Genomic DNA, 13,662 nt, shown 5'->3' with positions numbered 1-13,662 from the left:
AAGTGATCCGCGATAGACCGGCCTCGCCCTCAGGAAGGAAAAAGAAAGGTTAGCCCATTCAAAGCAGAGTTACCCCCAGATCCCCACCCCTCCACACTCCACCCCTACCCCACCCCACCCGCTTCCTCGGTCTCCCACCTCAAAGCGCCCGGCTCAGGACCACTAGGTACTGCTTTCAGCCACTCTCCAATGAAAACTTCCCGCCACCAAGCTTTCCTTTTTCTCTAGCTGGGAGCATCCGCCCTTCCGGTTAGGTCTCCTCAACCAATTGCTAGTAACACTCTTCTCTAATTGGTGAAGGGGTGTGGCCACCATTTGCGTCACCGAACAAGACTAAGGATGATTGGTCTATATTGGGAGCGGATTTCGCCAATGGGAAGCTGTCTTGAGGCTAGGGTAGGGGTGGCTGCGTGTTTCCGGAAGACGTGGCGGCTCTCCCCTGGGTTGTTTCCCGGCTTCTTTTCTCCCCACTTTGCTTAACGCCCTGGGCGCCCGGAGGTGCTGTAGCCGTTCCCCTCACCGCTGCAGCCATGATCTCCTTAACGGACACCCAGAGTAAGCACTCGCCCCGGTATCCCCGCCTGGAGCCTCACACACCCGTTGCTCGAGCTCGTCTCGCTCGCCCGCCCCTCTGCCCGGGTCAATGAATGAAGCTCCGTGTTGGGGGCGGCGGCCTGCGGGACTGAGCGAGGGATGCGGGACTGGGAGGGCTGCCTTGAAGGGTCGGGGGCTGGACTTGCAGTGGCAGACCTGGTCTGGGAGGCGGGTCGGCGGGGTCTGGGGAGAAGTCCGATCTGGAGTGGGGGGAAGCCTTTGCTGAGCGTCTGTCTTGCACCAGGGTCTCGCCGCCCTCACCCCAGTGAGATGGACGCTTTGTTCCTGCAGATGGCCACAAGAGAAAGTTTGATGCGCGGTACCCGCGGTTCATCCTTGGGGACGTTTCTGCACATGACAAACTTGGGGTCCTCTACAAGTTACTGGCCGGTTGTTTGGGAGGCGGTATTTTAGATGTCACCTATTGTAGGTGTTTGGGTTTTTTTAAAATATGCTTACACTTAAATATTTTGAGTATTTCGCCTTTTGCCACCTCTGGAAACCTTCCAAAAATTCCTTGAAACGACTTCACTTTTCTACCACCTAATGTTTCCGCAGTAGTAAAAAGCCACTTTGTGTTCAGTTAAACGATTTCTTTCCTTAATGTTGTATATTGTGCTTTGTGGTTTGTTTTATTATTTTAGCATTTCTTTCTGCCTACCACAGAGTTCTCCAGGCTTATTTTATATCTAAGGTTAGCATTGCTGTTACCATTTCTTTCATTATAACACTTCTACTTTTCTCACGCTTTTGTCAATCTTAATAGTTTTTGTATTTACATATCTGACCAACAGTGGGTCCTATCTTTTAATGGTCATGATAGTCTTTTTGTCTCACCTTGCTTTATCTGTCAAGATTTTTTTCTTAATTATGCTTAACTTACTTTGATTTTCAAGATTTTAAAATCTAAACAGTCTATTGAAAATAGAGTTTCATTTAAAATGCTCTATATTAAAGTGGAGTCTTAAAGTTTGGATTCAAGTCATGGCTGAGTTGAACTTGACAGAGCTTCTGTTGTGTCCTATATACACTACCACCCCAATCAGGTGCTTTTCCTTCCAGTGGCTGGATGGGTCTACACCTTGGTGCCACCTGCACTGACCCCTTTTGGTCTGTTGGCCTGCTCTGATCAGAAAACATAAAGTCCTTTTTTGTTTCTTTTTTTCCTTTTTTCTTTTCTTTCTTTTTTTCTCCTTTTTCCCCCCCTTACTGTTATAATAGAAACTAGCAATTGTATAAAGGCATCTTCTTTTATTTTATCAAGTGCTTTCATGTAAATCATTACACTGAATTTTTATTAGAGCCCTATAAGGCAGGGAGAGGTATATCTCTTCTATAAATTAAAAGAGGCTCAAAAGAAATTCAATGTGTGGTCATAAGGAAAGTGACAGAAGCAAGGCTTGATCCCAGGTCTCCTGGCTCAGAAACCTTTGTGTTCACTGGACCATACTAGCATCTAAGAAGACTTGACATAAATCTTATTTGAGATCTATCTTAGAATGATGTAATTCTTTCATAGCAAGAATAGTTGCAACAGTAGATATTTATCCTACACAATTATGCATTGATTTTTTTTTTTTGAGAGAGATTGTGTAGGATAGTGAGATCCTATTCTGTTTGTGATGCAGTGTTCTGTTCCTCTTGACTGAGACCCAAAATTAAAATTAAGTTGTTTAGAGGAAATTAGGAGAATTGTATACCTAAATTGCTGGAATTTATTTCTAATTCTACTAATTAGAAGAAGTACTTAATCTCTACACAGTTATTCTAACTATAAAGTATTATTTTTTTTATCTGAGTCTGATTATTACACAGATTAAAACTATGAACTATTATCCTTTGCACAGAGATTCTCTTCTATTGAAGACTTCTTATAGGGACAGGTGCCTGATTTACATTCTTCCAAAATCCAGAACCAGGGGATTGAGTTGGAATATGGGCAGAATAGGTAGGGAGTGTTCCCCCTTATTAAATTGATGAGAAAGGTTAAATTATACTCTTTGATGTTCATTTGCCATATGTTTTAGTTAGGACAGTGGATTGGAACACAAAATGGTTAGTGAACCAAAAGCTCTTGGATTTCAAATGGTGTTTGTGTGTGTGTGTGTTTAACTGCAGAAATTGGCCATCATTCAAGTGATTTGCCGAGATTATTCTGGAATCCTGATTCTGGGAGAGGGTGACAGAGCACTGAACAGAATCAATAGCAATTCATGATTGTTTTAAGGGATTCTATAATAGCACTCTCCCCACCCCCTCCATAAAAACACAAGATTTATTGAGGGGATAGAGTAGGGTATTTCCCATGCTGCCTGTAAATCTTTACATCATTATGTCACTTTGTCTGAAATTCTACCATAATATTCAGTTGAGTGGTTCAATTAGCTGATATTCAGTCGAGTTCTTTATAATGAAATTTTCTGTTTTTTAAAAGGCATAGGAAGAAAGAGAAAGCTAATATTAAAATTTTTAAATAAGATACCAAAATGTTAGTGATTGCTATTGGATTAAGTGTATCTTTCCTTATAAAGTTTCCACAATAAGTTCTCTTTTTATTTTAGACAAATTTCATTAAGTTGTTTTTATTAGATTGTTCTTTAAAAAAAAAAAAAACACACACACATGGGCAAGAGGAATGCAAATTTGATAGCTGCAAGAGAGGAAGGTAAATTTGTTTTTCTGGATATGATCCTGGTAATGAGCGGGCAACTCCATGTAGGGCTTTACTAACCAGAGGGCTTATGAATGCATAAGCCTAGGGAAGATGGGAATTTGGGAGATGAGAAAAGGGCACAGTGAGACCAGAAACTTTTGGCCCATTCAGGTCCGGAAATAACTTGGCAAGTACCAGTTTGGGCAAATATGTCACAGGCAACTGTCTGGATGAAATAGTTTTGGTTCCCCTGTTATGGTTTTAAGCTGTGGAGTCTAGAAACAGGGTTTGAATTCTAGCCTGACTCCGCACAACCACCACTCTTCCTGCCCAGCTGTCCCCCCACCTCCAAGGCACCACATACATACATTTGCTGATCCTATGAACAAAGATGAGTTCCTAATCTGTGATACGTGGGGCGGGTGCTACTTTTCACCTCACATTTTTGTTAAAAGAATTACAATATATTTGTATAAACATTTCAGTGAATATGAAACCATATCCAGATATTACCTTTTTTCACAGCAGTCAATTTTTAATACTTCTACTAACACCTACTTAGTTGTGTTAGGTAACAAACTAATCCTATTAAAGTTGAGTCACCTAGAGATGCTTCTCCCAGAAGCTCAGTATGCTCCAGTGCCCTTGAATTTAATTTAATCAAACCTATTTAACCTAAAAAAAAAGGTAAGAAAGTCCTGTAGGAAGGGGTATGATGTAATAGGTAAGCATAGGACTGAGTCCAAATGGTTAGCCAGAAGTGTGACTCCAGTATATTAAGTCATCTCTCTAAACTCCTCTTACTCGATCTCTAAAATGATGTAATGATACCTACCTTGCAGTAGTATTGGGAGGATTAAGTTATGTAAGGCATGCAAAGCACCTCCTAATGGCTAATTCATGGTAAATTCTCAGTACATAGTAGGTGTATTTCTATATAATTCCTTTCTGCTGAACAAACCTCTCAAAATTTTTATGTAATCATTAGGACAATTTATGAAAAGTTGGAGGTTAGTCATACTCAAGTAACTCAGCTGTTGATGACTAAATCCTAACTACTAAATAGTTGTACAATGGAATTTTATTTGTTCTTTTGTCCATGTTTTCCTCTAGGAAATTATGTCTGACAGCTAAACAGTTATTTTGGTGAATTCTCTTAAGGGATTTAAGCATGAAAGCATTAGCTTCACATTTTCATAGGATTTTGTGTCTGTGGAATACATTTATCAGTGTATTTATAGACTAGTACCTGAATTCTTTTAGACTAACTTTGGGAGAAAAGGTAGCTGGAATGGAAGGCAGTAGATAACTGCAAATTGAGGACACGGGGGATATAGAAAAGGTATATGATAGAAGTATTCAACTCATCAGAACATTTTACAAGTCTTAATTTTTTTTTTTAAGTGGCTGTGACCTATATTTGGGCTTTCTGGAGCCACAGCCAAAAAGTTAAGTAACAGATCAGAAATCATTAATGGTGTATTTAAAATTGAGTTTCCAGGGGCGCATGGGGGGCTCAGTCAGTTAAGCATCCTTCTTCCGCTCAAGTCATGATCTCTCAGTTCGTGAGTTCAAGCCTCTCATAGGGCTCTGTGCTGACAGCTCAGAGCCTGCAGTCTGCTTCAGATTCTGTGTGTCTCTCTCTCTGCCTCTCTCCCACTTGTGCTCTGTCTCTCTCTCTGTCTCTCAAAAATAAATAAACATTAAAAAAATAAAATAAAATTGAGTTTCCAAAAATATGGTAGTTTTTGCTCTGATTGATTATTTCAAGCAGATAGTAAGCGTCTAGGTAAAATAAGGATTGGTGAGTATTTCCTGACAGCAAAACTAAAATGATCAAGGTGACTTAGTGGCTTATGCTTTTAGCATTAACAGAAAAGGACAACTGTAATCTTAGAAAGTTAGGAATCTTCAGACTGAAAAGAGAAGACCAAGAGAATGTGAAGGTAATAAAATTATTAGTTTTATATACAGGATGAACATAAACTTCAGTGCTTATGCTTCATTCACCATCAGATAGTACCTAGAAGAGATACAGGCATTTCGGAGTCTTTGAATAAAAAGAGTAAAACTCCAGAATATTAATATTAAGTACAACTGTGTTCTTTGAAACTCTGGAGTGCTGCTTTTAGGACTCGTACACTAAACATGTGATTGGATTCATGGTTTAGGTAATTTATAGAAGATAAACCCATACCATCAAGAAGTTAAAAGTGATACATAACCTTCTGAAAATTAACTTTTGAGGAGATGGCAATGTGATTCTCAAAATACTATTGTTGTGAGAAGTGTATCATGGAGTGAAGTATACGGTGCAGACCCACTGTAACATTTCCACTGGGTTAAAGAAGGAGTTAGATGAAAAGAAGGAAGAAGTAACTGGAGATATTGTGCATTATCAATAATATCATAGAATATGAAAGAGATAAATAGTAAAAGTAAACTCATATATTTATGCCTGGTGCCAGAGGAGTTCTTGGGAGGGAAAAAATTTACAACCCAAGATTTAGAATCCTGATTATCTTTCTCTGTTATGCATATGTTTATGAGAAGTGCTGTCTCTCATAAATTCATATTTTATATGTTGAGGTTATTTGCTGATGTTACTTTGTTATAGACCTTAATGAATGTCATAAAGTTAACCTGCAATGTTAGGAACCTATTTTCTTATATCATCCAAAAGAAAAACTGAGAAACTTTCTTACTTAGTTTATAGGGATCTTAATGTAACTTTAATTTGTCTCTACCCTTAACTGTATAATTTATATTGCAGAAATTGGAATGGGATTAACAGGATTTGGAGTGTTTTTCCTGTTCTTTGGAATGATTCTCTTTTTTGACAAAGCACTACTGGCTATTGGAAATGTGAGTTTTTCAATATATATTTTAACTAAATTCATAAGGAAATTTTAACTGCAAATGAATTATTGCCTGCTGTTAGGTTGGGGGGAAACAATTCCCTATTATTCATGTAAAGATTCCTGTTAGCTTCTCTGTTTCCATCAGAAGTGAAACCTGTTTTCTGTTTAAATAAAAGGTAAACACTTAAAGAAGTTTTTGCATAACTACTCTGTTAAGTGTTTGATGTGTGATATACAATAGATTAAATCAAGGCTGCCTCTAAATAGGAGTTCAAAATAAATGACTTGGTAGCCCCCATGTCTTGGTAAATTTATAAATATGTTTAACTTAAAACATATGACTTTAGACATTTGGTTCAGTAGCATGAAATAGATTTTTAAAAGCCATTTAAACCTCTTAATATATCTGTATATTAAGAGTTGACTTCCTAAGAAACATGTATATTGTTTATTTGGACTGTACTCTGTTTTCCATGTGTGGAGGTTGTGCAAGAGTGAAATATCTTAGAAGTGTGTATTACTGTTGGGCTTGTAATTGGAAATTGGAAGATATAAAGGGTAACAAAATTGTTCAAAATCGATAGGTTAATTAATAACATATAAGTAGCATTGGTATCTGAGAATACGAAGTTTAACCATTAGGTTCAATCAATATTTGTATGAAAATTTTTCATTAAACACAGTTATGAAATGGGGCACCTGGGAGGCTCAGTCGGTTAAGCCTTCAACTCTTGATTTCTGCTGAGGTCATGAACTCAAGGTTCAAGGGATTGGAAACCACCACCACCATCACCCTGTGGACGCTGAGCCATTCAGCCTGCTTAGTATTCTTTCTCTCCCTCTCACCCTCCCCTAATTATGTGTATGTGTGCACACGTGCGTGCACGCTCGCTCTCTCAAAAAAAAAAATAAGTAAATAAAAATTAAATAAAAATGTTTCATCCCATTAAAAAAAAAAAAAAAAGATAGGAAGGAAGGCAAGTATTGGGAATAAAGCCTGGGAAAAAACAAGCTTTTACTAGATCACCATTTCTTGTTCACTATCTGAAAACATACAAAATATATATTTGAGAATGTGGCTTTTATTTTTATTTCTGCTGCCACCAGATATTCTGGAATTAGTAAGACTAATTCCTCTTCCTGGCTTTTCATGGTTTCTTCCATCATCTTGGCCATGTCAGTACTCCTCCCACCCACAGAACACCTCTAGCCTAGGGTGAAGTGTGCAAAACCAGGAATACCTTCGGGTGACATATTTATGGGCAGCCTTCTTTTTTTGCCCTGCCTTTCATCTGCTTAGCCAAGCCCTCTCCATCTAGTTTACCTGGGAAAACCACTGCATGTACACATGCCCTTCGGTAACATCTAATCTTTAGTTCTCTTTTCTGCATTTAATCAAGATAGAAGAGGACTGAGAAGACTGGACTACAACTACAACATTAGCATGCTTAGCACACTCCTTGGTTCTGCCTCTTCGTGTGCACTGTAGTTTTCTCCAGCCAGTTGCCCACACTAAGAGCCAGATGTATTTCTTTTTATTATATTTAGCTTTAACCTTGCTTTTCAAATTTATGCAGTGTGTGTAACTGCTTTTTGTATCTTGCATTTTCTTTCTCTCCTAGGTTTTATTTGTGGCTGGCTTGGCTTTTGTAATTGGTTTAGAAAGAACGTTCAGATTCTTCTTCCAAAAACATAAAATGAAAGCGACAGGATTTTTCCTGGGTGGAGTATTTGTAGTCCTTATTGGTTGGCCTTTGATAGGCATGATCTTTGAAATTTATGGATTCTTTCTATTGTTCAGGTAAGGCAATTTTTTTATTTTACCTTTTCTCTTTCAATGAACCAGTACCTCAAATAATTATTACAAAAGCCCAGATATTTGCATCAGCATGAATACAAAGACCATAATTTTCTCAAATGGATTTTTGTTTACATTGAATCTTTTATTACAGCTTTAGATAATTCAGTCAACTATAAAAGTGTTTATCAAATGTATAAATAGTATACATTATCTTGTATTTTCAATGCAATAAAATTCATTTTATTGGGATTTTAAGGCACTGTCTTTCCTATTAAGGCACTGTGTCTGCTATTTTTATCAACTAAACAGTGATACAGGGGCACCTGGGCGGCTCAGTCGGTTGGGCGACCGACTTCGGCTCAGGTCATGATCTCGCAGTCTGTGAGTTCGAGCCCCGCATTGGGCTCTGTGCTGACAGCTCAGAGCCTGGAGCCTGTTTCAGATTCTGTGTCTCCCTCTCTCTCTGACCCTCCCCCGTTCATGCTCTGTCTCTCTCTCAAAAATAAACATAAAAAAATTAAAAAAAAAAAATTTTAAACAGTGATACATACATACAGCATTTTAATACATAGAACCTAGTACTGCATAGTTACTGCCACTTGATGACAATCCTTTTAGTACATACTCATATTAGAAAATTTTGTGCTAAATGAACTATGTTAGATTTTGATCAGTTAACATTTTACAAATGCTAGTTACTAAGTGAATAAATAATAGCATGCAATGTGAGAAAATACCTTTATATAAGGTAAGTTTATTTATTCAGGAAATGTATATCCTTTGTCTTCTATCTGCCAAATACCATATTCTTCATGGGAAGACATGAAAATGAATTGAGTGTCAAATCCGCCTTAGAAAATCTCTCATTTCTGATATGGGCACTAGACTATAAATATCCAGTAGTAGGGGAGCCTGGGTGGCTCAGTCGGTTAAGCATCTGACTTCAGTTCAGGTGATGATCTCATGTTTCATGGATTCGAACCCCGCATCAGGTTCTGCACTGCTACAGAGCCTACTTAGGATTCTCACTTTCTCCTCTCTCTCTGCCCCTCTCCTGCTTGCACTTTCTCTCTGTCTCAAGATGAATAAATAACTTAAAAAAAAAAAGAATATAGTAGTAGTAATAATAGTAGTAATGCTGTTACAAATGTATAAGCAAAATACTATATGAGCATAATTAAGAAAGATCAAATCCAGGGAGAGGAAAGAAACATTACCACTAAAGGTAACATTTGAAATTTGAAGTCTCCAAAACATTTAAAATTTTAATAGGATCCTTTCTTTTTACTTGGTTAGCAATTGATTTTGATAATAAAGAATATGTAAGTTCTGAGAACCTTTTTTTCCTTCTTCCTAGGGGCTTCTTTCCTGTGGTCATTGGCTTTATTAGAAGAGTACCAGTCCTTGGATCCCTCTTGAATTTACCTGGAATTAGATCAGTAAGTAATCATGTATTAGAAATAAAATTTTTAAACCTACAAAATAAATACTGTGATGTTCTTTACTTCTAGAAATACAAGTAATTGATGTTTTTATTATGATATAAATTGTTACATTGCCATAGATTACCATGAATACCAGAGAAAATAATCATTTCTGACCTTATAAAACCTGGAATTTTGTTTCACTATATCCATTTAATATTCTTGTTTTATTTATTTTTTTTTAATGTAACTCAAATTTATATGCTGCCTTTCTCGTTGAAAGTTCTGATACTTTTCAATTAACTTTTATATGATCTCTAATTTTAGAAGCCATTATATAAAAAGGACATCATTATTTCTAGTAAATATTATTTTCTTTCTTAGTATCACCAATAGCATGCATTAAGACAATTAAATCAAGCACTAATTATACTGGAAGTCAGATGATAAAATGCTGTTCCCAACTCTGTTCCACAGTTTGAATGATCTCATCAAATCTGTTCCTCCAAGATGGGCCATCAACATCCTAAAGTTGTTTACAGACATTTGTAGATATTACTAACAAAGTCCATAGCATTTACTGGATTCTCAGAGAGCTAAAGGATGGCTCACCCACAGAAGAATAGGTACCACTGTAAGACAAAAATCTCATTTTCAACCTCAAGTCGATTTTAGAGTCAGAATATTACAGCCCAGACAACCTTGATGTTTGAAGTTACTTTTGGAGAGAGAATGTTGTGCTTTCTCTACACATAAATTTAACTGAAAATCCTAATGAATCCATGGTACTTTCAAAGCAACATTTAGTTTTAGTGCACCCATTACCTATTTATAATAATATAAAAGGTTGGAATATGTATATTCTGATTTCATTTGCATTAATCTCCAAACTCATACTGTAGTAAATGTTGTTTTTACTTAGAATGGCTTTTGAATTTACTGAAACTTCTAGTTATGCAGTTGTAATCATTATTCATGTCCTTAATTTAAGGATCCTTCATTGTTTGCATAAACACCCAATGCTGTCAGTTATGTTTCCTCTCATTATTACTTTCTTATAATAAATTCTTAAGTAAAAGTGTGAATAGTGAAATGAAAAGAAGGGTTAAATGATTGCTAGAGTTTGATAGTATTGTGACCACTTGGGTTACACAACTTTTAATATATCCACTAATTATTTTGTTTCAATATTTGCATCACCATCTGGAATGCTGAAGAAGGCCCAATTGCTTTATATTTGGGGTGGAGTAGCCAAAGTAAATAACCACTTAACATTAATGTGTGTTAAAATTTATATTCTGTAATTATTAATTTGTGCTTGCCTCATTACATCTATTTTTAATGTCATTGCCACTTTCAGTCTGAAGTCCAGAATACACATTTAAAGTATTTTTAGTCAATAGCTGTTGTTAATTGTTGAACTTAATGGAGTTAAATCTGTTTGTTCAAAGACTACATAGGCCCAGAAGAGATCCACAGTAATGGTCAGTGGAAATATCTTATTGGGTTCATTAATGCATGAATGGCTGACATTTCAGCTTTTTATTTTTTTATTGTTTTGTTAAGCTAGCAGTGTTACCTTCATTTTATCCAGTTTTTTTATTCATTGTGTTGCATTTCTTGTGTTGCACCCTTAAAGTCATATGCATAACATGTCATGCAAAAACAACCTTAGAAAAGAAAAAATTTTATACACATTTACATGTCAGAAGATTGTGGTGAGTAGTACTGGATTAACCATTGTCAGTCACACCTTAAATTGCCACGAATCTTACGAAGTTGGGTTTTTTAAATCAACATATAAAATGTTGATATAATGTTTTTGTAATGCTCTGGGCTTTCTTTTAATTATCTGTTTTTCTTCTCCTTGCAGTTTGTAGATAAAGTTGGAGAAAGCAACAATATGGTATAACAACAAGTGAATTGAAGACTCATTTAAAATATTGTATTATTTATAAAATCCTTTGAAGAATATTCAGCACAAAATTAAATTACATGAAATAGCTTGTAATGTTCTTTACAGAAGTTTAAAACGCATAGTCTACAAAGTACCAATAGCAGTTAACAAAGAAGCAATGAGAACAGGCTTCTAATCAAGTGATCTGAGAAGTCAGCAAGCAAACTAAAGGAGATGAACTCTAGGTTACAGTACTTATTGAAACTCTTGAAGGCGATTTTTATTGTTTATCCACAATGTGCGAAGCACAGCCATCCTTGGAGAACTGTGGTGCCTGTTTCTTTCCTTTTTATTTTGAAGGTGCAGGAGCACGCATAGGCATTTGCTTTTTAGAAATATCCACTGGAATGGCAAAAATATTTCCAGTTGCACTGTGTCTCTGAAAGTGATGCATGAGTTAGATTGGATTATGTCATTTTAATGTATTAAAACCAAGGAAAACCCAGTTTTGATGTATGAATCACTTTTTTTTGTAAACATATGGCTAAAATAAAACATTTGTGGTTCTTCTGATTCTTAATATTTTAGAGCCAGATGAAAACTGAACTAGATATTCACTGTTGGAATACGCAAAGGTCATTTATTCTTTATAACTGAACACTCCAGAACTACTCATAAGTCTTGAGAGTCTAACTTGGTTATCTATATCCTACATTACATGTAAGCATCTAACAAAAAGCATTCTTAACCATGAAGTAGTCTGTTACATTGAATAGTCTTTTATTTAAGATACTAAATGATGCAAACCAAATGGATTTTTCCATGTCATGGTGTAGTTTTCCTTTCTTTTTTGTTTTTGTTTTTGTTTCTGATTTTAGCAGTGGTTTTACTGTTTTGCTTTTCATAAATAACTATTGGTAATGTTTACTTTAAGATGTAATATGTTAAAAGGTTAAACTTACAGGTATTTGTTAAGGGCTTTTCATGTAAAATTGAGTTTTCCTTTACTTTTAGCTTTTTCATAACATAAACATCAATACGCATGACGAATGCTTCATAAGATGCTTTGTCTTGAGTTTATGGAGAAAATACCAGAATTCACATGCTAAAGTTAGTTTACTGTAATTAAATGGGCTATAGTTTCTTAAAAACATGACACTAAAAAAATATGTTGTTTTTCCTACTATTGATGTTTGGCAGTAAGAAACAGTGGTTGTTTCTTGGTAGTTTTCCAAGTTGACAGCTTTTCTGGTAGATGTAAGAACACATTTCAACAGCCACAGTACTATTTGTTTTACCACTAATGATTGCATTATTTACCTTTTTTTTAACAGTTGCAAAGCTTTTTAATGCACAAAATCATAATTGAAATTTGTGATTTTTATTTAGAAACATGTCTACAAAATATATCATAGCTTATATTATTTTTAGTTAAATCTCAATACACAGGGAACTCCCATTCTTGCTTGTCGAAAGAAGGAAAGACTTGGTATGTAGTTTAATGGTTCAGTCTTGTGGATTACTGCCTTTTGGTACTGGCATTTGACTTATGACATAATCTGTGAAACTAGATGATATTGACAAAATGAGACTCCTACCTCAATAGTTCATGGAATAATAAGAGACCTAGTGTTGTGTCTAATGTTCTTCAAAAAAGTAATATCCTCATTTGGGAGAGTGTCAAATATATACATATTTTGGGGATCGACTTATACAAGTTGCCCTGTAGGACTCTTCTACATATTTTTGACTGATCCATATTATTTTCAGTGGCTAGATAATTCTACCTTTTTAGAACAAGAACAGTATCTGTTAATGTAAGGAACATCTGTATTATTTAACTCCTTTGTAGACATGAATTTCTATCAAAATGTTCTTTGCACTGTAACAGATAACTTTTTCAAAATCTTATTTCAGAAGCATTATTAGAAGTTATGTAAAGGATTTGATAATTTCCCAGTCCTTAGTAAGATTGAGAGGCTGGAGCAGTTTTCAGTTTTCAAAGAGTCCACAGTTAATCTCAAATGTGAGTTTGGGACTGCTCAGCAGCACTGTATATTTCTTATTCATAACCACTGATGAGGCTCTATTTTTAAACATATTAGTCTTCTGACAGAAAGCACTGTACATTGTATTGTTTCTTCCTTTCCAAAATTAGCCTTCTGTCTTTGTGACAAAAATGTACTTTGATCATTGCTATAAAGATGGAGGAGAAGGTCTAATACTACTTAGCCTTAAGTGTATCTGGCATTGTTCAAATGTATTTTCTGTAACAGAAACATACTTGCAATGTTTTTCTTTTCCCCTTATAAGTTGTAATTCCTGGAATACTGCTGCTTTAAAGAGTCTCACAGTCAGATTATATGATCTAACAATTGAATATTGTAAATACACTTGTCTTACCTCTCAATAAAAGGGTACTTTTCTATTAA

General features: G+C 35.7%; 2 protein-coding genes across 4 annotated transcripts in view; one reads left to right on the top strand and one right to left on the bottom strand.

The window, feature by feature from the left end:
- Positions 1 to 264, bottom strand: part of RECQL (RecQ like helicase) — a 59,473-nt gene extending 59,209 nt beyond the window's left edge. Inside the window, exon 1 of one of the 3 annotated variants that reach the window (XM_058743432.1) lies at positions 139 to 264. The gene's annotated coding sequence lies outside the window, so the exon portion shown is untranslated. The other 2 variants (XM_058743434.1, XM_058743433.1) reach the window with 2 other exon arrangements.
- Positions 265 to 390: 126 nt separating this feature from the next.
- GOLT1B (golgi transport 1B) lies at positions 391 to 13,662 on the top strand. Its single transcript, XM_058743431.1, has 5 exons — positions 391 to 555; positions 6,021 to 6,112; positions 7,731 to 7,909; positions 9,267 to 9,348; positions 11,207 to 13,662. Exons 1-5 carry the CDS (start codon positions 531 to 533, stop codon positions 11,243 to 11,245), a joined length of 417 nt encoding a protein of 138 aa, XP_058599414.1. The 5' UTR covers positions 391 to 530; the 3' UTR covers positions 11,246 to 13,662.

Source organism: Neofelis nebulosa, chromosome 8 (genome assembly GCF_028018385.1).
Source record: "Neofelis nebulosa isolate mNeoNeb1 chromosome 8, mNeoNeb1.pri, whole genome shotgun sequence".
Taxonomy (NCBI): domain Eukaryota; kingdom Metazoa; phylum Chordata; class Mammalia; order Carnivora; family Felidae; genus Neofelis; species Neofelis nebulosa.
This window is presented reverse-complemented; position numbering and strand designations above follow the sequence as displayed.

Coding starts and splice junctions, on each gene's coding strand:
- GOLT1B (XM_058743431.1), top strand. CDS start 531: ATGATCTCCTTAACGGACACCCAGA. Junction 6,113..7,730: donor CACTACTGGCTATTGGAAAT/GTGAGTTTTTCA, acceptor TTTCTCTCCTAG/GTTTTATTTGTGGCTGGCTT. Junction 9,349..11,206: donor ATTTACCTGGAATTAGATCA/GTAAGTAATCAT, acceptor TTCTCCTTGCAG/TTTGTAGATAAAGTTGGAGA.